This window comes from Panicum virgatum, chromosome 1N (assembly GCF_016808335.1).
Source record: "Panicum virgatum strain AP13 chromosome 1N, P.virgatum_v5, whole genome shotgun sequence".
Classification (NCBI taxonomy): Eukaryota; Viridiplantae; Streptophyta; class Magnoliopsida; order Poales; family Poaceae; genus Panicum; species Panicum virgatum.
Genome location: NC_053145.1, coordinates 64,408,532 through 64,433,030, shown reverse-complemented (window position 1 = coordinate 64,433,030; position 24,499 = coordinate 64,408,532). Strand labels below are relative to the sequence as shown.

General features: G+C 48.4%; 2 protein-coding genes and 1 non-coding gene across 5 annotated transcripts; 2 read left to right on the top strand and 1 right to left on the bottom strand.

The window, feature by feature from the left end:
• The first annotated feature begins 8,275 nt into the window (after positions 1-8,275).
• LOC120657447 (autophagy-related protein 18b-like) lies at positions 8,276-14,538 on the top strand. 2 transcript variants are annotated; one of them, XM_039935754.1, is made up of 14 exons: positions 8,276-8,342; positions 9,674-9,727; positions 9,807-9,957; positions 10,065-10,138; positions 10,427-10,500; positions 10,652-10,761; positions 10,930-11,021; positions 11,169-11,281; positions 11,731-11,821; positions 13,417-13,445; positions 13,522-13,667; positions 13,752-13,862; positions 13,946-14,005; positions 14,123-14,538. In XM_039935754.1, the coding sequence occupies exons 5-14, from the start codon at positions 10,453-10,455 to the stop codon at positions 14,277-14,279; spliced, it is 957 nt and encodes a 318-aa protein (XP_039791688.1). In that variant the 5' UTR covers positions 8,276-8,342; positions 9,674-9,727; positions 9,807-9,957; positions 10,065-10,138; positions 10,427-10,452; the 3' UTR covers positions 14,280-14,538. The 2 variants fall into 2 exon arrangements, with proteins under 2 accessions (XP_039791688.1, XP_039791687.1); XM_039935753.1 differs by lacking the exons at positions 8,276-8,342; positions 9,674-9,727; positions 11,731-11,821; positions 13,417-13,445 and having other exon boundaries at positions 9,812-10,138.
• A 100-nt stretch (positions 14,539-14,638) lies between these two features.
• On the bottom strand, positions 14,639-20,934 carry LOC120657445 (serine/threonine-protein kinase BLUS1-like). Of its 2 annotated transcripts, XM_039935751.1 has the most exons (20): positions 20,486-20,934; positions 18,983-19,237; positions 18,694-18,818; positions 18,561-18,605; positions 18,395-18,476; positions 18,237-18,305; positions 17,989-18,159; positions 17,847-17,912; positions 17,601-17,669; positions 17,388-17,522; positions 17,251-17,318; positions 16,928-17,107; positions 16,249-16,358; positions 16,087-16,166; positions 15,975-16,013; positions 15,662-15,781; positions 15,403-15,543; positions 15,218-15,279; positions 15,072-15,123; positions 14,639-14,929 (listed from the first exon to the last, which is right to left on the bottom strand). In XM_039935751.1, the coding sequence occupies exons 1-20, from the start codon at positions 20,684-20,686 to the stop codon at positions 14,924-14,926; spliced, it is 2,076 nt and encodes a 691-aa protein (XP_039791685.1). In that variant the 5' UTR covers positions 20,687-20,934; the 3' UTR covers positions 14,639-14,923. The 2 variants fall into 2 exon arrangements, with proteins under 2 accessions (XP_039791685.1, XP_039791686.1); XM_039935752.1 differs by lacking the exon at positions 15,218-15,279.
• Positions 20,935-24,158: 3,224 nt separating this feature from the next.
• On the top strand, positions 24,159-24,231 carry TRNAE-CUC. Its single transcript has one exon. It is a non-coding gene; the product is annotated as a tRNA-Glu (tRNA).
• Positions 24,232-24,499: the final 268 nt, after the last annotated feature.

Genomic DNA, 24,499 nt, shown 5'->3' with positions numbered 1-24,499 from the left:
CCGGCGAGGGGCAGAACCGGGTGCCGCATCGAAAGGCGCACTCCCCCGGATTTCACGTGTCCACGGTGTGGAGGGCGGGGAGCTCGAGCCGAGGCAAGCCGTCCGTCCCTCTGCGCGGGCGCATACGTACGCGGGTGGGGCCCCCGTGTCAGCTGCTTCTGCTGCAGTAGCAGGGCTGCAGGGCAGCAGGGGGCAGTGACATAAGGGCCGTTTAGTTCCAAAAATTTTCACTCAAAAATTTTCACCTCCCCTTTAAACAAATGTATGAAGCACCAGATATAACTAAATAACAAAACTAATTACACAGTTTGGATGTACACGACGAGACAAATCTTTTAAGTCTAATTAGTACATGATTAGCCATAAGTGCTACAGTAACCCACATTTGCTAATGATGCGGTCAAAGGCCTCAAAAGATTCGTCTCGCGGTTTCCAAGTGAGTTCTGAAATTAATTTTTTAATTAGTGTTCGAAAAACCCTTCCGACATCTGATCAAACTATTGACGTGACACTTGGACCAAAAATTTTCACCAACTAAACACCCCCATAGCTGACCGGCCAGTAGGCAGCAATACTGCCATGCCGTATGGTACCTGTCCTCGGTGCTGTAGCCGATGGTAATTTTAGAATCATTGGGAGGAAACTACTCGTACAAATGCACCAGTAACAGTGATTAACAGCGCCTCCCATGAATTTTCACTGATGTTTGGACTGGGGTACGGTAGACGCAGGTTGCTGCGACGGGTGGTGTATCGTAAGGTCTGGTGGAGTAGATTAGCAGTAGTTGTTGTTGGAGGCGGCAGAGCAAGGGCAGGCTGCTACGGTGGTGCGCCCATGTGCACGCCTGCCCCAGGCGACCGCATCCCAACACCAGGCGAGACCACCAGATGGATGGACGGAGCCACGGAGGGACCAGCTCGCGATCGCTCGCTCACTGCTCATCGCTGCTGCTGCTGCTGCTGTCTGCCTCTGCTCTCCCCACTCTCCTGCACCCACAGTCGCCCAGCCAAAGGGTAATCAAAACTCAGCAGTGCCCGTCTACGACCAGCACGACTACGCGTAGATCGATCGGTCCCTCCCGTCCGTGCACTATGACCCATCACCAACATCTCTTTTTTTTTGAAACAAAGATCACCAACATCTCCATGTTCTATAAGAGCAAGGTTAATAATTTAGTTTGCTGCTGGATATAAGGATTCTTATAGTTTATCTTTTAGTCTACTCGTATAGTAGTTTAGTCCTTTATTATTAATACATAACCCACATGTCTCTCTCATAAGGTTTCTTGGTTCTTGTGTCCTAGCCGATTGTAAGCTTTACAGCTCATCTTCTCTCTTCTTCACCTCATTATTTAGCCTGTTTACTGCTCCAAGGGGTACACCAGAGTGGAATTAGCGAGAACGCGAAAACTACATCAGGTGCTTGGTATTTCAAAAAAAAACATCAGGTGCTTGGGAACTACTGGTACGAGCAATGCTGGGTTACAAGGGGCAGAGATTGCTATGATCAGACTGAGAAACAATGAACTACTCTGCCCTGATGATGAGAGTTGTTAGCCTCCAGTTCATCTCCCCTCTCTTCAGCACTTCAGCACAGTTGTAGCCCCGCTTGCTACTTGAGGTTGGCACTGACAGGATGTGATCTGTGAACGAGATGTTCCAAGATACACAACAGGTGCCGCACTTTGTCGTGTGAGAATAACGTTGAAAAAATTCCAGGTGTCGTCCTGTTTTTGTCTGAAACCATTCCAAATTTGAAATTAGTACCGTCCATATGTAAGGCATCCCTTGCAAAAGATCCACGCACACGCCCGGAACAATCGAAACCAAATGAAACGGGTATTGCAGAACGCTATGCGTCCGAATTCAACTCGCACGCACCGTAGGTAACCCCAGACGGACCGGCCGCGCGGCGTCGCCAGCAGCCAGGCCTTGGCGCGTGCGAGTAGGTAGGACGCGGCGTCCGCTTCCGCCATTGCCCTCCCTTCCCCGCCGCCCGCGCAGGCGCGCGATTTGGCCGCTTGCGCGAAGCCGACAGGCGGCTAGCCGGCCGGCTCTCCCATGACTACATGAGCTGCAGTGTGCCGGCGGCCAGGCGCGGCGCGGGCTGCCCGTGCGCGAGGCCACCGAGCAGCCTCTTCGCTTCGTTCCGGCGCCGCGCCGTTGAGAAAGACGTGGCCCAGACCAGACCTGGTAGTAATAAAACTAATAAAAAGGAGCTCGTGGGGTCCAACATGTCATCCGCCGCGCGCGTGAGTGTTGCCTCCACGGGCGAACAGATGGGCGGAGCCATCAGCGGCCCTGGTTGCAAGTAGCGCCACATGTGCTAAGAAAGAATTTTTTCTGCATGAAGCACTAAATAAAGTTTAGTTGGAAAACTTTTTTTACGGATGGATGTAATTTTTCGCGACGAACCTAATGACGATAATTAATCCGTAATTGGCTACAGTGATGCGTTCAAAGGTATCATTAGATTCGTCTCGCGAAATAGCGCAGGAGTTGTGAAATTAATTTTATAAAACATTTTTATTTAGTACCTCTAATTACTAGTCAAAGTTGATACAGTAGTTTGCCCTACCCAAACTAAACAGGACCAGCAGCTGCTGATGCTGATGCTGATCCTGATGGAGACGAGACCCAACATGGGAAGGGACGGAGCGGCGCAGGGTATTCGTCCGTCGTCAGGGGCAGTTTCGGCATTGCGATCGCGGTCGGTGGAAACTGTGGGGGGTCAGTGTTTGGGCCCCATGGGTGTAGGGAGTCACTGTAGGTGTGGCCGTGTGGGCGTAACTTCGTCTATCTCCCAGGCCAGGCCAGCGTGTGCTGCTTGTGGCGTCAAAGAAGGACAAAGAAGCCGGGCGGCGACCCTGAATGGTCTCAAGCTAGACATGGTCTAAGGCCTGTTTAGTTCTCATCCCGTAAACACAAAAACACAAAATTTTACGAATAAATCTTACTAATTTGAAGTACTAAATAAAGTCTATTTACAAAATTTTTTGCATGGATGGGCTGTAAATCGCGAGGCGAATCTAATGAACCTACATAATCCATGATTTGCAACAGTAATGCTACAGTAACCATCGGCTAATTATTGATTAATCATGAATTAATTAACATCATTAGATTCGTTCGAGATTTACAACCCATCTGTGCAAAAAGTTTTGTAAATAGATTTCATTTAGTACTTCAAATTAATAAGATTCCGTCGAAAAAAATTTTGCGTTTACACCATCCGCCGACTAAACACGGCCTAAACCAATGAGTCATTGCAAAGAAGCAACAGCATTTAAGAACACAAGACAGCGCGAACGCAGGAACGGAATGGGCACCACAAGAGTCATCTGCCCTTTCGAACAAACCGTTCGTGTGTGTTCAAATCAAACAACGCCGATGCAAGTGCTACTCACGTGCCTCTCCCCCTGACGGCCAACCTTTCACATGAAAGCAGGAAGAAACAAGCGGAGCAATAACTCGTTGCCGCTGCTTCTCCCGGAAGGCCAGAGAGCAGCTAGCTAGCTACTACCTCGATCGTGGTCCCTTGCACTGGGCGGAAAGCCTCTGCCCTCTAGAGTTGCTAGAGCTCGATGGTGTAGTGGTAAGCCGCTGATCGCGATCGGTCCATTCCTTGCATCCATGCTGCTGCGTGCTGCGACCACTCTGTGTGGCACTTGCATTGCCGGAGTGCGAGCCGTGGAGCTTGGGACTGGGGACCGGTAAAAAGCTCCGCGTCTCCATCTCCCAACTCTCCGTGGCGTCTGGCGTGCCCATTCGGGTTGGGGGCGCGCTACCGCTGCTACCTAACTCCTACGCAACCGCCACCGACGAGGGGCTCTGCAGCTAGCTAGTGTGTGTGTAAAATTTTAGTTGCAGGAAGGAAACGCCGCCACCAACCATCTGGCTCGATAGAGACCGATCGGTACATCGTGTGGTCGAAGATCAGATCAAATCTAGCAGCACCTGGCGTTACATTAGTGTCACCTGAAAATCTAGTCATTCAAGTGCATTCCGTTCCGGGTTAGTAGTTTAAACAAAGAAAAACTGGTGTGGAAAGAAACTGAGTTAAGCTTAGGTCTTGTTTAGAAGCGGAAAGTTTTGGTATTAAACATTGTAGCACTTTTATTTGTATTTATTAATTATTGTCCCGCATGGGTTAATTAGACTCAAAAGATTCATATCGCAAATTTTAGTCAAACTGTGTAATTAGTTATTTTGTTTAATTAAATTTAATACTTCATATATATGTTCAAAGATTCGATGTGATGAGAATCTTGTAAAATTTTGATATTTTGAGTGCATCTAAGAAGGCCTCAGGGCCAAAGGGAAAAGAGGCCACTCCGTACCCACATGCCAACCCGGCCATTTTGGAGGCACCACACGTCCACACACGCACTGTACCGCTACCATTTTGGAGCCCCGGATCGGAAGGGAGAACAAGTCACGTGGCACACACACCGAAGCAAGCGTACAATCGGCCACCCCACCCGGGCCGGCGACTGCCTGCCGGTCCGAAGCCGCTGCAACTGTGCCTGTGCGTGCTACCAGCCTCCCTCGTTGTCGTTGTACCAGTAGCGCTACTACTCCACGTACTACATGATGCGTACATGTACTGCTACTACATACGATGCGTACAGGCGCATGAGTCTACGTACGGGTGGTGGATCGGATGCCGATGCGCTCGGCCTCGGCTCCTAATTATGGGCATGTTTGGATTGGTGCCAAAATTTTAGCATGCTAAAGTTTTAGCTAGCCAAATGTTGGGCGAAAAACTTACCCACATTTTGGTAGAGAATATGTGAGAGGTTGGCAAATTTTAACACCCAATCAAATAGTGGCCAAAATTTTGACTCGGCATGTTAACATTTTGATATCAATCCAAACAGGCTCTATTGCCTGCTAGTGGCACTGTGGTGGCTGGGCCGCCGGACCACAGCGCGCGCCTCCTGCGCGTGCGTGGCTCGAGGAGGACCCTGTGCTGCCTGGCTGGTGATTACTGTGCATCAGATCGCCTCAGACTCAGTGGGGATGATTAGAGGTAGAGAAATCGCGCTGCCGGGGCGGTCTAACCGGCAAGCTTTGCGTTTCCTTGGGCGGCTACCTGCCGATCGAGCACAGCGCAAGCGAAGGCCGTCAGCCACAGCAAAAGCATGCGCCCGTTTCGTTTGGTTCAGCAGCAGCAGCTGCTGCGTGCGGTTTTCCGGGGCCGGGGATCGGTGGGCAGGTGGAGCCCCGCGTGGCTGCGCCGCACGCATCTCGGTGCGCCCCCGCTGTTTCAACTTTCCAACCCCCGTAACCTGCTCCCATTCACAAATGGCCGGTGTCTGTGTAACGCGTCGTGTGTTGAGGATGCAGAGCTGTTCGTTTTTCAAAAGAAAAAAAAAACTCTACCCGGGGGAAGAAACGGCCCCACCGTTTTTTCATTAAGAGAAAGCCACACCGGCTTACCCGGGTAGAGAAACCCCCCGAACCCTGGCCCATGTCCGTGAGGGCCAAGCCTTACGGCGAGCACAGCGAGGGAGGTTTTTTTCTCTCAGCAGCCTGAAATTCGCTTCTGATGAGAATCGAACTCAGGACCTGCTGAGAGCGCGACGCTACCGGGCCGGGCTAGCCATCTCAACCGCCCGGCCTTTCGCTTTTTCAAAAGAAAAAGACGCTGATGTTTTTTTCTCACTGTAATCGCTGCTAAACCCTCCTGTTTTAATAAACCTACAAGAGGCTCTAGCAACCAGTACAGCCAACCAGTCAGCAGTATTTTTCTCTCATATAAAATCAACAGTATTTTTCTCTCATATCAAATCAACAATATTTTTTTATAACAAATCAACACCTACCACAATAACAAAGTGAATAAAAAAATAAAAAAAGACGCAGCTGTTCGGTTTGTACCTAGCGCCTGACACTCAGAGAGAGAGTGAGGGAGAGCCATAATTGGAGCCATTTGGACATTGGATCTCGCTCCCAATTGGCTGCCTTGATTGGTCGCGCCAGTGAATCCTGACGCAAGCCCACCATCAATCCGCTCATGCATTTCCAAGTGTGAATCCTCTGAGTAGTCGTTAAGGATGAGCAGGGAGGATGAAACTGACAAATACTTGGAACTAGGCGGGCCGCCCGCGGCTAGATATATTATAAGATTACAATTTTTTTTGTAACTTTTGTTTTTTAAATTTTGAATACAAACTATATTTTTTATGTATAATATTTTCACAACTGAGCCCGTTTAGTTACCAAAAATTTTCACGTGCTACAGTAACTTGCACCGTTTGACCACTAATTTGGACTATTAAATATGGATAACTGACAAAACTCATTCCATAACTCCCGGGTGAAATCACGAGACGAATCTAATGAACCTAATTATGCAATGATTAGACAATATTGTGCTACAGTAACTAGCATCTAATGACAGATTAATTAGGCTTAATAGATTCGCCTCGCGATTTCCCGTCCATCCATGTAATTAGTTTTATAATTAATTTATATTTAATACTCCTAATTAATGGTCAAACAGACCCGAAAAATTTTGCCCCAAATTTTTTTGGTAACTAAACGGCCCCAAAATTCATGGTACTCTTCTTCTTTGAATCTATCCCGCGCCATTTTGAAAGTTTTGGCCAGGATATTATGCTCATCTAGCATTTTCTGAAGTTCTGCAACAATTTTTGGGTCGACCGGTGTTTTACTTTCTTCGCTCCTTGATGCACTTATTCTGTTTGCCACCTCATGTTCAGTATCATATATGTACAGCTGCGCCCAGCAAGGTTTGCTTCCTTCTTCAGGTAGAAGAGTTCCGATGTGGTGATAGTTATGGCCATGCATTCGGAAGACATACAGTCTGTACCCTTTGTTTATTTCTTTGTCCACGACGCCCCCAGTGGATGTGAATGAGAACACTTTCTTTGTCCACGACGCCCCCAGTGAATGTGAATGAGAACACTGAGTTGTATGATCTGATGTTTTCTCTAAAGTTTTTAGAATGTAACAAATCCCAAATTTTGGTTTTTTAGTGGGTTTATTGGGACTCAGTCTTTCCTCGTACCATAGGACAGCATCGCAGTGTTCGCACCTGCATGTTGGCTTTCCAAAGTTCCATATTTGGTTATCATCATTTGGCGAAAGATTGCTACTGATGGATGGTTCTGCACTGCTTTGTTGGTTTATTGTTGCTACAATAGTTGAGCAAAATCAGGATAATATACGTACAAACAAAAAAAGTAAAAAAAATTACCTGTTCGTCCATTAAAATCATATCCATACTTATAAGTTCATCAGTTGCATTATTGATTGAATCCCAAACTCTGATAACTTTCACTTTAATGCTCCACAATTGTCCTTTAGTTGTAAGATCACTCAATTTTTGGTAGGTCATATCGTTAATACCCTACATGAAAAGAAACAATATATATTAGCTGCAAATTCATATTATATGAAAATACATGATATTTTAATTGTAGCTACTCTGATTGATGCCACCTAGCACAGATCGTGATCTTTGGCGGCATATCGTAGAGATCGCAGAGGCGAGCCCCGTTGTGGAATTTTGACGGCGAGACCTGCAGATTGCTTACCGCGACGACGACGGCACGGATCACGGACCACGTGGCGGCAGAGGGAGAGCGTGCTAATGTGTGTGTCCAACACCAGACCTGAGGTGCCGGCGATGATGCAGGCCTGCAAGCAAAGGGCAAGGCTAGATCCGATTTGCTGGTGGTTTAATGCAGAGGAAGAGCGTGCTAATGTGTGTGTCCAACACCGGACCTGAGATGCCGGCGATGATGCAGGCCTGCGAACAAAGGGCAAGGCTAGATCCGATTTGCTGAGGGGTTTAATGGTTGGAGACCTGGTGATTCTCCGTGGGACACGTTTTGTACTTGGAGGAAAACGTGAAAGGATGTGCTCGTGCTAAAAGGAAACGGCAATCTAACGGAGTCTGACTCATTTATGAAAAAGGAACAGTAAACGGCCAGCAAATGTGAAAGGATTTGACTCATTGATGAAAAAGGGTAGTTTTGACTAATTTTATTATAATGACAGTGGTGAGTAATTTTATTTTTCTCCGATTAACATGGGAATTTCTAGGCCTTGAGAGCGAACGTGGAGACTTCGTTTGTTGGCCAAATAATAAAATAATAGATCTTTAGTGTACCAATCTTTATAAATTGCTTTTGATTTTGGGCCTAATTATGACGGGCCACACATGGGCCAAAACCTCGGCCTGGGCACACACATGACATGGTGGATTGGTGGCCTGCGGGAGGGCTGAAAACGAATCGGATTCCCAGGCAAAAGGACGAGCTCGCCCTTGTACTCTCTTTCTCGTAGTCATCGTCCTCGTCATCCCCCCTCCCGACGGGCGCAGATTCCCTGACTTCACCGTTGGGAAGTCATAGCTGACTTTACTACTCTGCGATGCCGTCCGCTTCCCATCCTACGGGTCGCTCACCCTCCACCCGCTGCTCCTCCTCCTCCTTGCCTCAGTCCGCTGCAGCACTCAGCTTTGCATCCCGATGGCGCGTAGCACCTCAGGGCCAGCGGCGCAGCCGGCCACGGCCGCCAGCACGCGCATCGCGCACGCGTCGGCCGACGCGCCACCACCACCACGCCCTCCACCCGTTGCTCCTCCTCCACCTTGCCCTGCGCGCTCGCCTACGTGCCCGCCTCCGGCCCCGCCTCCAACGCCATCGCGTGCGCCGTCGCCTCGCCGCTCGCCTTCGCCGAGATCTCCGTGGGCCGGGGCTTCGCGGGCGGCCTGTAGGCCGCCGGCGCCGCGGCGGGCAACTCGAACACACGGCGGTGTGGTTGGCCCGGTACAGCCCGCACGCGTGCGACTCCCCCACCGCTAGCCCGTACAGGTCTCGCGGCAGGGATGCATTCGCCGCGCCGGAGACGGAGCTGGAGGACGAGTCCACCGCGCCTGCCAGCTCAAGGCGTGCCTGGGCCTCGCCCGCGCACTCGCCATCTGCAGGGACGAGCTCCGCCACCGCTGCTCGTCGCCGACACCCACGCGCACGACATCGTCGACGCGGTCACGGACGTGCTGCTATCCCTCGCGCCGGGCGACGCCACGAGGGCGAGCACAGTGCATCTGCGGGACCGCCCGACGCGGCGATCCTAGAGCGGCTGCGCCCCGAGCTCTTCCGCGCGCTCACGGCGGCGGCAGTGGGCGCGGCGCGTCCAGCGCTGCGCGCGCTGCTCCCTGTGGGCCGGAACCGCGCGCTGACCGTAGAGGCTGGCGCGACGCACGAGACCGTCGAGCTGTCGCTGGACGCGGGGGCCGGCGGCAGGAGGGCGACGAGCGGGCGCTGGCGCTGCTGGCGGAACTGTGAGCGTGCGCGGACGGGCACGCGACGGTGGCGGCGCACCGGGCGGGCATGGTGGTGGTGGCGCGGCAGCTGCTGCGTGTGTCCGCAGCCGCCGACGCGTGCGTGGTGTGCGTGCTGGTGGCTGTTGCCGGCCGCGCCGCGGGCTTGAGGTGATGCGCGAGGGACGTCCCTCTGCGAGATGGTGCGCGTCGGGCCGTCGGGACGCAAAGCTGAGTGCTGCAGTGGACTGAGGCGAGGAGGAGGGGCAGCGGGTGGAGGGCGAGCAGCCCGTAGGATGGGAAGCGGACGGCATCGCGGGGTAGTAAAGTCAGCCCTGACTTTCCAATGGTGAAGTCAGGGAATCTGCGCCCCCGACCGACGTCTGCTGGTACCAGATTTTGCGTGCCGTGGAGGTCCATCCGAAATCGGGTTCGGTTTCGCTGTTGGCTCGGAACCCTAGCTTGCTTCGGTGGTGGAGTTCTAATCGAATCCGCCCACCTATGCTTAGGCCGCCCCAAGTCGCAGGCTATACCCGAATTCACAGAGACGGACGCGGAACCGACAAGAAGATCGAATTCTGACTGCGCCAGCGGTACCGGCGATGCGAGTAGCTCGGCTCCGTCGCAGGTCATCTGCGCCTCCTTCAATCAGGACTACAGGTGCGTACGAGACGGAAGCCGCGGGAATGACTTCAGAACTTCAGGTCATCAGCGACTCCTTCATTCAGGACTCTGACTCTGGTTTCTGGGTGTTGTTGATGTTGCAGCTTGTTTTCTGTGGGGACGAAGGAAGGCATCAAGATCTTCGACTCCCGTAATGGAAGACTCTGCTATGAATACAGTCAGTTTTTCAGAAACTCTCATTTTTCTTTGACTGCTTCCTTCGATTTTACTGGAAATATCACATGGTTGAACAGCAAAAGAATTGTCACGCCCTGTCATGTCAGACTAGAAACAAATAGCGTTCCATTAATTTTGATGAAGGAGCAATAAGATACTGTCTTGTAGAATCAAGTCGAACAACACTCCAAGTTGTTTATTGATCATTCTGCTGTGGAGAACTGTTCTGTAATAGTGCTACTATGATTGTAAGACGCTGAAGGATATATGAACTGCTGTGTGTTTGCAGATCTTGGGGGATTAAACATTGTGGAAATGCTTTTTGGCACAAGCCTTCTTGCCATTGTCGGAACCGGTGAACAGGTACCTCAGGAATTTCTCATAGTTTTGCTTAAAATTGGGCTACTTCCTGTTGATTGTTTGCTCCTAGAGCTGCTGAACAGGTACCTCAGGAATTTCTCATAGTTGAGTTCACTTGTTGACCACCAGTTCGATTTTTTTTCCTTTTTTGCAGCGTGCAATGTCTCCTCGTCGTCTCTGCTTGTTCAATACCAAAACAAGACAATCAAAGAGAGATCTGAACTTTAAGACTTCAATTTTGGCTGTTCGATTAAATATGAAGAGGTAAGCTCCTACGTCATTGTATTTATCAATTCCTGGGTGAGTTAAGTTGATATTTTCTTAATCGATTCTTACCAATCCCAATCTCCAGACCCAGACTGAAAGTCTCGTTTTATGCATACTTTAGTTGCAGTGTTCTTTCGAATAAAGTAGCTATCACATTGTGTGCAGGCTTGTTGTTGTATTGCAGGATAGGACTTTTGTTTATGATCTAAATAGCACTACTATCTTGGAAGAAATTGAAACAGTACCCAATACAAAAGGTAAGGATCCACTGCTGTCCGTTTACCAAAGTTTTCCTATTACAGCTCCTGTGGATATTACTGCTGCCAAGCTGGCAAAAAAATTAAGTTCTTGAGTTGTTGCTACTTGACGTATTTGCTGCTAATATTATTATGTTTTATAATCAGGTGTATGTGCATTTGCTCCTAATTCAGAAGAGTGTTATTTGGCTTTGCCAGCAAGCACATCCAAAGGATCTGCTTTAGTGTACAAAACATCACAACCTGAATTAATATGTCAGGTAATTTGTTGTTTCCTGTTTCACTGCTGGTAAAAGTCACTACTTCATTCTTCAGCTTTGCATCTTGGTTGACAATCATTATAAAAGAGTATTATAGTTCACTAGTTATTTAAGACCCCTTGATCCATTTTCAAACAAAAGAAAACGAGCCAATGGCTATGCAGCCGATGTGGCAGCATATAAATTATTTATCAGTATAGGAGTAAAACAGGTTGAAGCTCTATTCAACTCGGTTTCATGCTTATTGTGGTTTCTTGTAACCATATTTCCTTCTGAGGAAAACAATTGATTTGGAGGGTTGAGGCTATCCAATTATAAGCTTGCATCCTCAACTCTCCCAATTATATGCCCATATCCAACTCCTTCAATAAGAACTCTTGCAGTGTGAAGTTAACTGCTGCATTTTCTTCCCTTTCTATCTTCTCACTATTCGTGTAACTGGCCGACAGATAGATGCCCATCAGGCTCCATTAGCTGCAATGGTTTTTTCTTCGAATGGCATGTACCTGGCAACGGCTTCTGAAAACGGTACTATGGTTAGAGTAGAGTAAAATGCACTGTGGGTCCTTAAACTAGTTCTCCTGTTCTGTTTAGGTCCATGAACTTTGAAAATGCATTTCTAGGTCCAGGATCTATTTAAGTGAGCCATTTGAGGTCCAAAACGCCCTTGACCTGCTCTGACCGTCTACGTGGACCGCCAGGCCGGCTCTGACGTGGACCATCCTAATAGCTTGGCCGCCTCGCCGTCCTCGCAGTGCCCGCCTGAGCTCCGCCTGCTCGCGCTCGGCCGCAGCCGAGCTCCGCCGTCAAGCCTGTCCTCCGCGGGGCCATGGCGGCTGGCATTCGCCCTCCCCTGCGGTGGCGACGTCGGCGCTAGCGTCCTGGCGCTCCGGCCGGGCGGCCGCACGTCGCCGGCGCCGGGTTTGGAGAACGACGCGGAGATCTTGGCAGAGGCCCTCCTCGTCGGCGGTGACCCGTGCTGTGCCATCTGCGGCACGGCGACACCGCCACCGCTCTCTGCCTCCAGTGTGGCGGCTCAACGACACCACCGGCGACGACACGCGCCGCTGTTGCCCCTGCTGCTGCTCGCGCCGCCCCGCCGCGACTGCATCCGCACGCGCGAAGAAGTCGATGAACGCCCGCGCGCCCCCCGTGGCGCCCTCCTCCTCCTCGACCTCCTCCGCCTCGCCGTGGCTGCCCCGGTCGGCGCTGCGGCCGCCGCAGCGTTGGCGGACGCGGACCCCTTCTTCCGGAACATGCGGCAGAGTACCCAGCCCTTGGCCGGCCGCTCCGCCGCCCCCAACGCGGCGCTGACGCCGGCGCGGCGGCACGGGGCGAGCCCGGCGCCCGCGAGCCGGTACTCGTGCATCACCCAGTCCGTCTTGCTCCCCGTCGGCGGCTTCCCGCCGGAGCAGGAGTGCGCGAGCCGGGGAGGGCCGTAGTCGGCGCGCGGCGTGGCCGGCGGGGCGAATCCGGGGAGGGAGGCGCAGAGGTTCTTCCTCGAGCAGAGGTTGGCGGCGATACCGGGATGATGAGGAAGGGCGCGACCGTGGGGAGGGAGGGGGCCGGCGCCGTTTCTCCGAGGCACCGCGTGGCCGTCGACCTCGTGCGCCGGTGGCCTGAGCGCACGCCGCCGCCGCTCCGCGAGCCCGCCGTGGCCCGAGCGCGTGCTACCTTAGCTCCGCGAGCTCGCGGCTCACCGGCCGCGCCTCGCCTCGCCACGCCTCCACTGCGAGCGGCCGGCGCGCGCGCGCGAGCGGAGGGGGAGGAGTGGCGCCGGCGATGGGGGCGCCTCGCCTCGCCTCCGCTGCGTGACGGAGGGAGCAGGGGAGGGCGAATGCCGGCCGCCATGGCCCCGCGGAGGACAGGCTTGACGGCGGAGCTCGGCTGCGGCCGAGCGCGAGCAGGCGGAGCTCAGGCGGGCACTGCGAGGACGGCGAGGCGGCCAAGCTATTAGGATGGTCCACGTCAGAGCCGGCCTGGCGGTCCACGTAGACGGTCAGAGCAGGTCAAGGGCGTTTTGGACCTCAAATGGCTCACTTAAATAGATCCTGAACCTAGAAATGCATTTTCAAAGTTCATAGACCTAAACAGAACAAGAGAACTAGTTTAAGGACCCATAGTGCATTTTACTCGAGTACATCTAGTCGCACAAGCAACCAAGGTAAAGTTACCTTTGTCCTTTGACATCAAACCCTTTATGATCCGCCTAATCTCTTTTTGCATTTTTACTTCAACAGTCACATAGTTTTCAGCGGGGAACATACCCATCGACGATCTATTCACTGGCATTTAGTCCATCTGTTGATCTGCCTGACGTTCTTGTTGCCACAAGTTCATCAGGCTCTTTGCACCTATTTTTCCTCGATGCTGCCAGAAATGGAAGGTATATTTCCTGCTTTTGTTAGCTACGAATTCGCAAGCCATTATCTCACAAGCATGATTTTACTTGATGATACCCATTTCCCAGGAGGCAAGCAAATACATTGCTCAGTTCAGTAATTCCTGGATCAGTGACTGATGCTTTGGACCCAGCTAATCATCATGTTATTCACAATGTTGTCCCTGCAGACATTAAGAGGTCCATTCAAGCTCTTCTGCTTTCTTTCACTCCTTGTACAAACTTCATTATTCATTTTGCTGACATCATCATTTGGAATGCAGCTGTCTGGCAGTGCAGAGTGTTGAAAATTCCCAAAATTCTTCCAAACTACCTGCTTTGAAGTAAGGACTGCAAAGTCATCCTCTATTCATGACTTTTTTTTTTCTTTTTGTTGTTGGTAAATGCTCTAACTGCTGCAGCCTGTGCACGTCTAAATTACCCATGCGATATTTTTGCAGGACTGTAATTTACATTGTAACACAAGATGGATACTTCCGGGAGTATGTGATCAGCACAACCAAATCAAATGAATCTTCTTGGTTGTTGGAGCGTGAATTCAATTTCCTAGATGCTGGCTTGAGTGGTCTCAAGCACAACGAGCAGCACACAGACTGACCTGTAAAGCTTGCTGACCGCTCTCTCCTCGACCAGGACCTGTTGGGCGATTATTATCTGTATATATACTCATGCTGGTTCTTAGGCATGACTTAACCGTGTATTGGGATTAACTTCAATTGTACAGAGCGTAGAGATGCTCATCACCAATGGGAATTGGTGTATCGTAGCGCATGTAAATTTTATATTGAATCGAACAGCAAGTCTGATACAATACACAAAAAGAAAAATCCAGACCTGTGGATTTCATTTTGTGCCAGTTACCTTGCTTTGCTTTTTTCTTCCATTTTTTCTCCAGGCTCTGCATGTACTTTTGTGCCAGTTATATTGGGGTGTAGCTCTCGCCTACCTCACTCACGTTGCTAGCAACCAAATGGTTTTGTCCGTAATATTAAAGGAAAACGACATAAACTTACAAATCTTAGCATGTTCAGCTACTTACCCTCCGCATGGGAAACAGCGCTACAGCAAAAACAGAGCGCTATGCCATCCAGAAACACATACACATGTTTGGGGCCAACATTGCTAGTTCTATTTTAAATATATCCCATCCTTATTTTTACTGCCTCATAAGCTAAAAGGCCACTTGGAAACCGCAATCGACACGAATCACATGACGCGCTGCTCCCTTCGCAGCTTGAGCATCAGATCTGTCAATAAGAAGCGTTCTTATTATTGACATGCAGAAACTTTACACTGCTAGCAGCTCTTCATTAGGGATTCCTAGGGTATCCACTGGTCATTTTGTGCATTTTTAAGATTCTCGAAAGATGTACAGAAATTAGTGCGCACCTGCGCTGCCTTTGCTTTAAGCCTCTGCACCTCATCTTGTGTACACAATAACCTGCACCATTCCGAACTTTCAGGAATCAAGACTGAGGTTTTTAAATTGGCGCATGTCATACTTTGGTTTGGAAACACCAGATTAAAATGATTACCGCCATTGCAACTCCAATATCTCATTCATTAGCTCTTTCTCCTTTTCGTGTGCAGCTTCCAACTGGACAATAGCCCCGGTTATCTTACCATCATCAATGACTATCGAGGTTTTTGCTTGTTTTGTAACACTTCGATATTCATAACTGAAAGGATCAAACATAGTCTAGCAAGAAAATCAACTCACCATGGATCTGTCAACTGATATTGAAGCTGATGGAGATGTTGAGCGGCTTGTGGAAGGGATACACGGAGAAGCCATAGAAGGTACGCCTGGCGAAGCCATGTCACAACCACTTAACTGCTTCATCGCGTGAAGTATTTGCTCCTGCAAGAGAGGACAATGATAGGGCATCAACACTTCAACAGAGCTCAGGTTTTGATTCCGAATTGTTTTATGGGCAGGTGTTCTCTTCTGTCTGCGTGTCTTTTACAGGTAGCTTTACCCTCTGAAGCATATTTGTCTGAAGAATGCTATACAGTTGCATGTAAAAGGAGCCACCAATAATGCTTGATGCTGCTTCTGCGGAAGATGGGATACTTAAAGATGGAAGGCGAGAAATTGTCTGCGTATTAGCAAAATGGTATGTTTAGTCATAAATACAAATCATGAAAAGGGAAAAAAAGACACTCGTTTTTTTGGCTGACGGTTATAATCTTAAATTGCTTATAGGCAGCAGAAGGAAGAAGTTTAAGGACATTTTTCTCTCTTGCTTTTCAAAAACAAATAACAAATTTTGTAAAAGTGGAGCCTATAACCTGCATGCTGTGACACTTTTGTAGGCCAGGTGATTGAGCCTGAGATCATAAAAAAATGTCATCATTTAATTAACCAAATATTTGTCCGCTAACTGTTAATTTCTGACGATACCTTATCAAAGTCAACATGCCCAGGTATAACTTTAAATCGACCTCTTATAAGTGGAGGTTTCGATCTATCGTCATGGTCCTCTACATTAAAAATGAAGCACGCTAAAGTTAAATGAATAAGAGGTATCAAAGTTTATGGTACACACAGATGTATGTATTTCACCTGCTGATTTGTGTAACTTAGGAGCAGCTTCAGGAGATGTTTCATCTGATACATGCCAGGGCGCTCCAATACCCTTGTCACGGTTATGAATGTTACTTTGCAGTTTAGAGCTGAAAGGATTTACATATTGCTTTGAGAAGATAGATAACTTAAGCAACAAAACAAATAGCAGGTGCATAAGAACATCATAGCTTCTTGAACAACACCAAGTCCATGGCAAAATGTATTAAAAAAAGGTTGTCGGGACAGAAATGCCTATGTGGGAATCAGAGCCATCTGTAAGTTTCCTTTATTATATATAATGAAAGTTGTGTGGCTTACATGTTAGCTATGCTGTCATGAATACGAAAATAACCTACTTCTAATTAGTTTATATTTGAGGCAAATAAATTCATGAAAACACATCAGGGGACGAAAAGGAAAATAATGTAAACTGAACATGTGTACACTGAAAACTGTAGACCTGAGCTAAGTAACATTATAATTACATCAAACCTTAGGTGGCACTCTCCTAACTGAAATTTCATAAGACTCTGCTGCAGGCTGCAATACTCTGCCTCTCTCGTGGCAGTCATTGAAGGAACAGTTTTGCTTCTGATTTTGGTCATGCTTTTCTACTGCTTTAGAGTAGTCAGTTGTTTAGATGTAGAATGTATTTAGTCTATAACCAAGAACGAACCTCTCTTTGGATGAAAGGAGCCCATCTGATGAGCAAGAACTAAGAGAAATTTTCCTTTCATGGAGTGAGCTATTTGGAATAATGTCTGAATGTCTCTCTTCACATTCCAAATCATTGCTTTCCATGCAGTTGTCTTTCTTGACAAGACCGTTTATGGGCATCCCACGCATAGAAGCATTCCTGACAGTGTAAAGAAGTGAAAAACCAAATTGCTGAAAAAAGAGGATGTTTAAGTTGCCATAGTCATAAATGTAACGCTCATAGAACTATATCTTGTCAGAACTATGTAAATTGGAAGATCAGATTTGGAAAAAGTCAATTACCTTAACAAGCAAGCAGGTTGATCAGGTGATGAAACAGTTGACTTATCATTGGCTATAACATCATTTTCCTACCAACTTTTCTTGGGTTAGATGTCATCCCAAACATTATGGAAATTTCCACGGGAATAGAAACTTACGATGTCAGCATCATACTTCATTGAGAAATCTCTTGACATATTAGGCCCTTCTGGTGCTTGCTCCTGCAAGCTGTCCAAGTCAAAGAAAGATGCATCTGAATCTTTGCATGATACACTGTCTTCACATTCTGTGCCCTGAAATAGGTCAGTGCATGGAATTACATGGTGTGAAAATCAATGAATAAAGAAACAATGGAAATGGTATATGCCTACCAATGAAGCTTGGGATCTCAGGTCATCCATGTCAAAGGTCCAGCTGCTAATACCCCTTTTGTATTCATCCTATCGAAACAAGAAATAGTAGGGGAACTAGTTATTTAGGGTAATTGGGAGAGCATGCATTGTTTCTTTACTAGAAACATTTTTTTGGGGGGTGAACATCCTGGCAGTGGAAAGTTTTGCTCAACTTACTACAGGAATAGAGCAATTTCCACGGATTCATATATTTAGAATGTGCACCTGTGAGATTTCTTCTTTCTTTCCATCAGACATTTTCTTTTGAGCCAGTAAACTTTCATCCTTTTCCTGCATTGCAGAGAAGCTTTCAATTCTACGAAGAAGGATAGCTGGCCACAAAATAGAACTTAAAACTAGCTTGTACCTTCAAAGCTTGATATCTGGCACCAAGGCCAGGTAATCCTTCCAAAAGCTTTCGAGCGATGAAATCGGAGGAACGAGCTTGCTTGAAAAAGGGTTGCTTCAACAACTTTTTTGCCGAAGGCCTCTTTGAAGGGTCTTTTACCAAACACATAGCAATCATTTGCTTGAAGTTCTATTATAAAATTTGTTGTTCAGAAATAAGAAGTTGTACTCATCATAAATATAATATGGAGGTCCAAAATGTATTACCCTCGAGAATTTCTTATCTCTCTCATAGTCAAGACCCGGAGGAGCATTCTGAAGTGTCATAAGCAAGACCTAACAAAGTACAGGAGTTTTATGTAGTGTTGGAACATGACACGAGAATTACTCCAAAGATAATGTAATGTCAGCTGATGAAAGTATACCTTCATAGGGGGGTACTTTGAGAAAGGAGCATGACCATGGGCAAGTTCAAGTGCAGTAATTCCAAAGGACCAAATGTCTGCTCTGAAGTATATTGAAGTAGCTCCGGTTAACAGTAGCAGTGCTGGAAATTACTAAGCAAGTAACCAGGAAAATTTAGTACGCTACCTGAAATCATATCCATGTAGCTGCTCCATAACCTCGGGAGCCATCCTAATACATTGAAAATATATGAACATGTGCAGAAAAAGGTCTACATGTTAGAAGGAAATAGTATTCCATATTATTTAAGATTCTGTACCAGCAAGGAGTTCCCACAAAAGTATTCCTGGCCCTCTGCCTATCACCAGAATCAAAAAGGCAAGCAGAGACTCCAAAATCCCCAATCTTAATTCCACCCCGAGAATCTACTAGAATATTTCCTGCCTATCACCAAAACAAAGGAAAACAATATAACAACTACTTCAATTTGCTGAAACAACTAAACAGGGAAAAAGATATATTACTTATTTGTCTATGTGGTAGTCAGAAAAGGAGCGAAAAGCAATCCAGATGCATGGGACCAAAGCTGGTTGCAATTGTGTATTTACCTTCACATCTCGATGTATATGCCCATGATGGTGAAGATACTCTAAACCTCTCAGGACTTCACGAAGCACTGTGGCAATGACCGCTTCCTCGAAACCAGTAGGATGGACTGATTTCATTATGTGAAGAAAAGACCCTCCAGCCATGTATGGCATAATCACCCATAACGTTTGGTCGTTTGTAAATGAACAATGGGCCTTGACAACGTTAGGGTGGTCTATGAGAATCATTGTCTGAGCTTCACGCATGATGTTGTTCTGCATTGAATATTGTTGTTAGTTGTTCAGACGCTAGCGACAGTACGTAAGCAAGAAACAGACCCAGAAACTTGAATAGGAGATTAAAGTGACACCCAACAGTTACGAAGGCATTAAAAAACACAACGAGACGCAACTGAAAGAACATACAAACTATCGGCGCCCTCAATTTGAGATTTAACCAGCATCCACCAAATAAATATTCATTTATTTGCAGAGTCGGTACCGTTCTCAGCTGTAATACACGGGTGGACAGAAAAACGAATTCATCCAAGCCATTTTTCTGAACATCACTTGTCCAAATAGATCCCAAAAATGCGCGAGAGGAGCAACTACGTTGCAGAGTCAGTATCATTCTCAGCTATATCCACAGGATCAGTTTCTCCAGAATAACGAATCCGACCAAGTCATTACTCTGAACATCACTGGTCTAAATAGTTCCCAAGAGCAACATCAAAATGTACTAAAGGGACAACTAGGCCATGCGATCGCCACCACTACCAGTTCATGCGTCCGCAGAACATCCAGTGGACGCATGTTGGAACCGCTCATGGATCGCTCAGATTCTTCACTCTCTCACGCACGGACGGAGGAGGAAGACGATGAACAACGCACACACACGATAATGGCGACGAACGCCCCGGCCGCACAGACGGCCTGTATGCTGGCTTCTATTCCATCTCAAGGACTCAGCTCGAAGTTACACAGGATGTACATGACCCTTTTGTAGCCCCACTTTGGGGGCGCAGCGCCCACACGACTCCCACCACACCGATCTTCCTGCGCACATATGCTTCCTGGAGACCCGGCCGTTCTCCCGTTCGTGAGCTCCTACTCCACCGGGAGAACCGGTCTTCCAGTGTTGATCCGTGGCCCGTCGTGCTCCTACGCCAATAATGCCGCCAACCGCTCACTCCTGGCCATTCCTGCTGCTGCAATCCTAGCAGAATGCGCACACACGCGAACTAACTAGCTAACTATGTTCGCATGCATGGACTAGCACAAACTAATCTACATGCAAGCATACAACACATGTATGCGCCTGCCACAGGCACACCGTGAACAAATCACGTCCTAGCCAAAATGCAACCTATGCAATCTAACTAGTCAAGAATAGTGCTAACAAATCTACCCCGTAATCGAGACCATGCTCGTTCAGTCGTTCAGCGACACGCAGCTTCATCCAGTGAAACGAGACGGGAACAGCCGGAGACAAATGAAATGGAAGTAAAATGGCGTAGCGCGTACCAGGTCGCTGTTTGTGCGCTCGAAGTCGAGCACCTTGACGGCGACGACCTCATCGAGCGGCTTGCAGAGCGCGCGGTACACGATGGCGCTGACGCCCTGCCCGATCTCCTCGTACAGCTCGTAGTCGTCCACGTGGATCGGGTACCTACGCCTCTCCGCTCCCCCGCCGCCCGCCGCCTTTTCCCCCGACCCCGCCGTCATGCTGCCGATCCCCCGATCCCCGAGCCGGAGGGCGAAATCCCGCCGACGATCAGGCGCGCGCGATCGATCGCCGACGACCGAGCCGGGGCTCCAGGATTGCTGGGTTCCCGCCGCGGAGGGAGGGTGGCCGACGAAACCCTAGTCTCGCACCGCCATGACGCGATAGAAGTGGTGGCGCAGAGGCGAGGAGGTGGGGCAGGAGGAGAGGGAGGGGGGCACCTCACCTGTGAATGGCCGCGCGCTGCGGAGGGGGATTGGGGCGCGTGCCTGAAGCGGGAGCCGGACATTTGGATGCAGGGAGAGCGCCACTTGGTTGGGAAATGGGAATGGGACGGGAGGATGCGGCGCCAGGGGTGACGCCGTGAATTCTGAAATTCCTCCATGCACGGACGCGGCACGGTTGCGTTCCTAAATGGTCAACGGTCTTCTCACACTTGTGCAACCACTCCCTTGTTTTACTTCTCTTTTTTACATGCATGTAAGGCGTGCAAATTACAAGTCGACTTGATCTTTGGCTAACACAATTAGCTACTACTTGGTTCATATTTAAAATAACTTTAGAATACTGTTAATTTCGTGCTCATGTTGGATAAGAGAAAACGATGATCAAAGTAGGAGTACGTGCTTGTAGGGTTTTAGCAGTAGGTGGATCCACATTTGTATGAAGGAGCATGCCACTTGGAAAAGGAATGGTGCAGCATGACTACAAGAGGGTGAGGTTACGTTGTGGTGAGTGGTGACACTGTGTGCATGCGTCATCAACGGATCACTGGAAGTCCAATGCTGTTACGCTATTTTAGATATACATATGGGATTTCTTTTTTTTTTTGAGGTGGGGGATTTCCTAATTTTAGGTTGAGAAACAAATGGATTGGCAATTTTATGTTGCTTGCTCAAAGCTTAAATTGTTTGCTATCTCTCATTACAGCTTGGTGATGTTTTAAGAATCGACAGCATCCACTAAACATTGCTTTTCACGTTACCAATAATTTGAATACAGTAAAGTTATAATATATGGTGACAATACAGTATTTGTAAAGTCAAACTTCCCATTCTGTCTAAGATAGGGTCAAGATCACATTAGCATGTATAAGGTTTAATCTCCCCATACATCTTAGATATTGATACTGTGATCCAGATTAGAAGTTTGTATGATTGCACGAAGATATTAGTTTACACCTATGTTCCCATATAAGTACGCATATAAGTACGAGTCATTAGAAAGCATATAATTCGTACGACCGTGGGCAGCATGTGTTCGTTATATAGTATATAGAGAGAGACACACTACCGGACTCACCATATTTACCGTGTGCCGGGTACACACGGCAAAGCCCGGATTGCACACGGCAAAGGCTTTGCCGTGTGTTGCTCCCGGCAATCCGCTCACGGCAAACGCCGGCCGGCAAAGCTAGCTTTTGCCGTGGGCCCTTTTTCGTGCACTCGGTAAAAGAGTTTGCCGTGTGTTGAACTGGCACTCGGCAAATATTTTTGGAAAACATAAAAAAACTCTCGTCCCCACTGGCGGGCCATCGCTGCCGCCACGAGCTCGCTGCCCGCCACCGGAGCTCCCCACCGCTGCCCGCACAAGCCCTGCTGTTGCTGCCTCGCCGACTGCCTCGGCCCGCCGCCCCGCCGCACGTCCGCCGTGCAGAGGACGGCACAGGCGCCACTGCCTCGGCCCGCCGCCCCACCGTGCGCCTTCGCGGCATCCCCCGCCGTCACCCCACAACGCCGCCGCCGGAGGAGGTCGTGCCGGGATGGATCCTCCCACGCTGCCGCCAAATCCGGCCCCGCCGCTCCGCGCTCGAGGCCCCGCCGGTCGCGCGCTGCCGCCGCCACCGCTTGAGGTCGCGGATCCAGTCCCCGTCGGTCCGGCGGGGGCAGATCCACCCCGCCGCGCACCTTCGCGGCGTCCCCCGCCGTCGCCCCGCAATGCCGCCGCTGGAGGTGGCCGCGCTGGGCTGGATCCGGAGGTGGCCGCGCCGGCCTGGATCCGTCGGAGCTGGCCGCGCCGGGCCCCACCGGTTTACGCTCGAGGTCAAGCGCCGCCGATGCCGCTGGTGGCCGCCGCCAGCTGGCGCTTGAGGCCGCGCCGTTGCCGGGGCCGGCCGGTGCTGGTGGCCGCCGCCGGGAAGGAGAGAGAGAGTGTGTGCCGGAGAGATGAGGGAGGGAGGGAGAGTGCGAGAGAGAGAGATGAGGGAGGGAGAAAGATAAGGCGCCGGTCTTATCCGAACGGATGGAGAATTTTTGCCGTGTGTCTAGATCCAGCACACACGGTAAAGAGTTTTTTTTGCCGTGTCCCTCTGGAGGCACACGGCAAACACATATTTAAAAAATTCTATTTTATGAACTAATTCGATTTCAAAAAATTTTATTATAAAAATTGATTGAATGAACATTAAAAATACTTTGCAAAAGACACTAAACAATTCATGTTTTATGATTCTTTGAAAAAACTATTATTTCATGTAGTTATAGCTCAATTTAAATGTATATCAAATGATATGGTTTAACTGCAAAAAAAATTAAAATTAAGAAACGGATCCGAAAAATTACCAAAATTTGGCATTAAGTAATCTAAGTTGTGTATTGCATAAACAAAAAGTTGTAAACTGAAAACCTAATTCTGCCGTCACTTTGACTCAAAATTTGAACGATTCCTTCTCGACTCTATGGATCTTTTCCAAATATGTTTCGATCTATAAAGAGCATACTTCAAACTTGTGTGAAACCTTTCCAATTTTTTACCTTAGACTCAGCACATGAAATTACGATACCATGACAAATTTTATGATTTTTAGACTTCACATGTTATTTATAGAATTTTAAAATGATTCAGGCTCATGTTCTCGGTCATGGTTCGGGAAAAAGATGTTCGATATTGCCTCCCATTTCATGGATACGGCTTCAGATTGGATTCAATAACATAAATATGATTTTTCGATGGATTTTACTCTGTTATTCAAATCATTTGCAGTTCAAATTGTTTAATGAAATTAAATGACTAAATATAGCAAATAGACTAAAAAATACCAGATATTAATATAAAGTACCATATACAATATGTGTATGTCTAAAAAAGTTGGGAGTGTGGAACCACTTTTTTTTTAAAAAAAACTTTGCCGTGTGCTAGGGCTCAGACACACGGCAAACAAAAAAAAACACTTGGTAAAATTTTTGTTTTGCCGAGTGCAACTGTTTGCCGTGTGCTTTCCCTTGTGGCACACGGCAAATACCTTCTTTGTCGTGTGCTCATATTTTGCCTAGTGTTTGTTTTCCTGCACTCGGCAAATGGCTCTTTTGCCGTGTGCCCAAGAGGAGACTCACGGCAAAGTCTTACGCTCACGGCAATTTGAAAGTTTCCGGTAGTGAGAGTAAGTAACAGCATTGGAGTAACGGCCGTGGGCAGTGTTTTATGTTCTCTTTCTCATAAAATGTAGAGAGAGTAACAGCACTGGACTTCAAGCAATCCGTTGTAGTCTAGCTGGTTAGGATACTCGGCTCTCACCTGAGAGACCCGGGTTCGAGTCCCGGCAATGGAAATTTTTTGCTTTTGTTTTGAATCACAGTTTAGTCATTAACCACCGTTTGGCTTGAACTTGATACACCCTGTTGGTGTAAGACACTTTTCGGGGCGAAGAGGTCACAACAGCTAGAGAAGTGGAGGGCGAAGTCCTTAAAGAAATGGCAGCGGACGTAATTATGACACGAAAATCAAAGCAACAACATTTTTGCTCTGTATTCCATATATCTTCAAAACAGTCACGGGGGTATTTATTGCCCAGAAACTCAACTACTCCCCGGCCAAAA

Coding starts and splice junctions, on each gene's coding strand:
- LOC120657445 (XM_039935751.1), bottom strand. CDS start 20,686: ATGACGGCGGGGTCGGGGGAAAAGGCGGCGGGCGGCGGGGGAGCGGAG. Junction 17,108..17,250: donor CAACCTGCTTGCTTGTTAAG/GTAATTGACTTT, acceptor TTACACTGTCAG/GAATGCTTCTATGCGTGGGA. Junction 16,359..16,927: donor CTCCTTTCATCCAAAGAGAG/GTTCGTTCTTGG, acceptor AAATCCTTTCAG/CTCTAAACTGCAAAGTAACA.
- LOC120657447 (XM_039935754.1), top strand. CDS start 10,453: ATGCTTTTTGGCACAAGCCTTCTTGCCATTGTCGGAACCGGTGAACAG. Junction 13,863..13,945: donor GTCCCTGCAGACATTAAGAG/GTCCATTCAAGC, acceptor TTTGGAATGCAG/CTGTCTGGCAGTGCAGAGTG. Junction 14,006..14,122: donor TCCAAACTACCTGCTTTGAA/GTAAGGACTGCA, acceptor ATATTTTTGCAG/GACTGTAATTTACATTGTAA.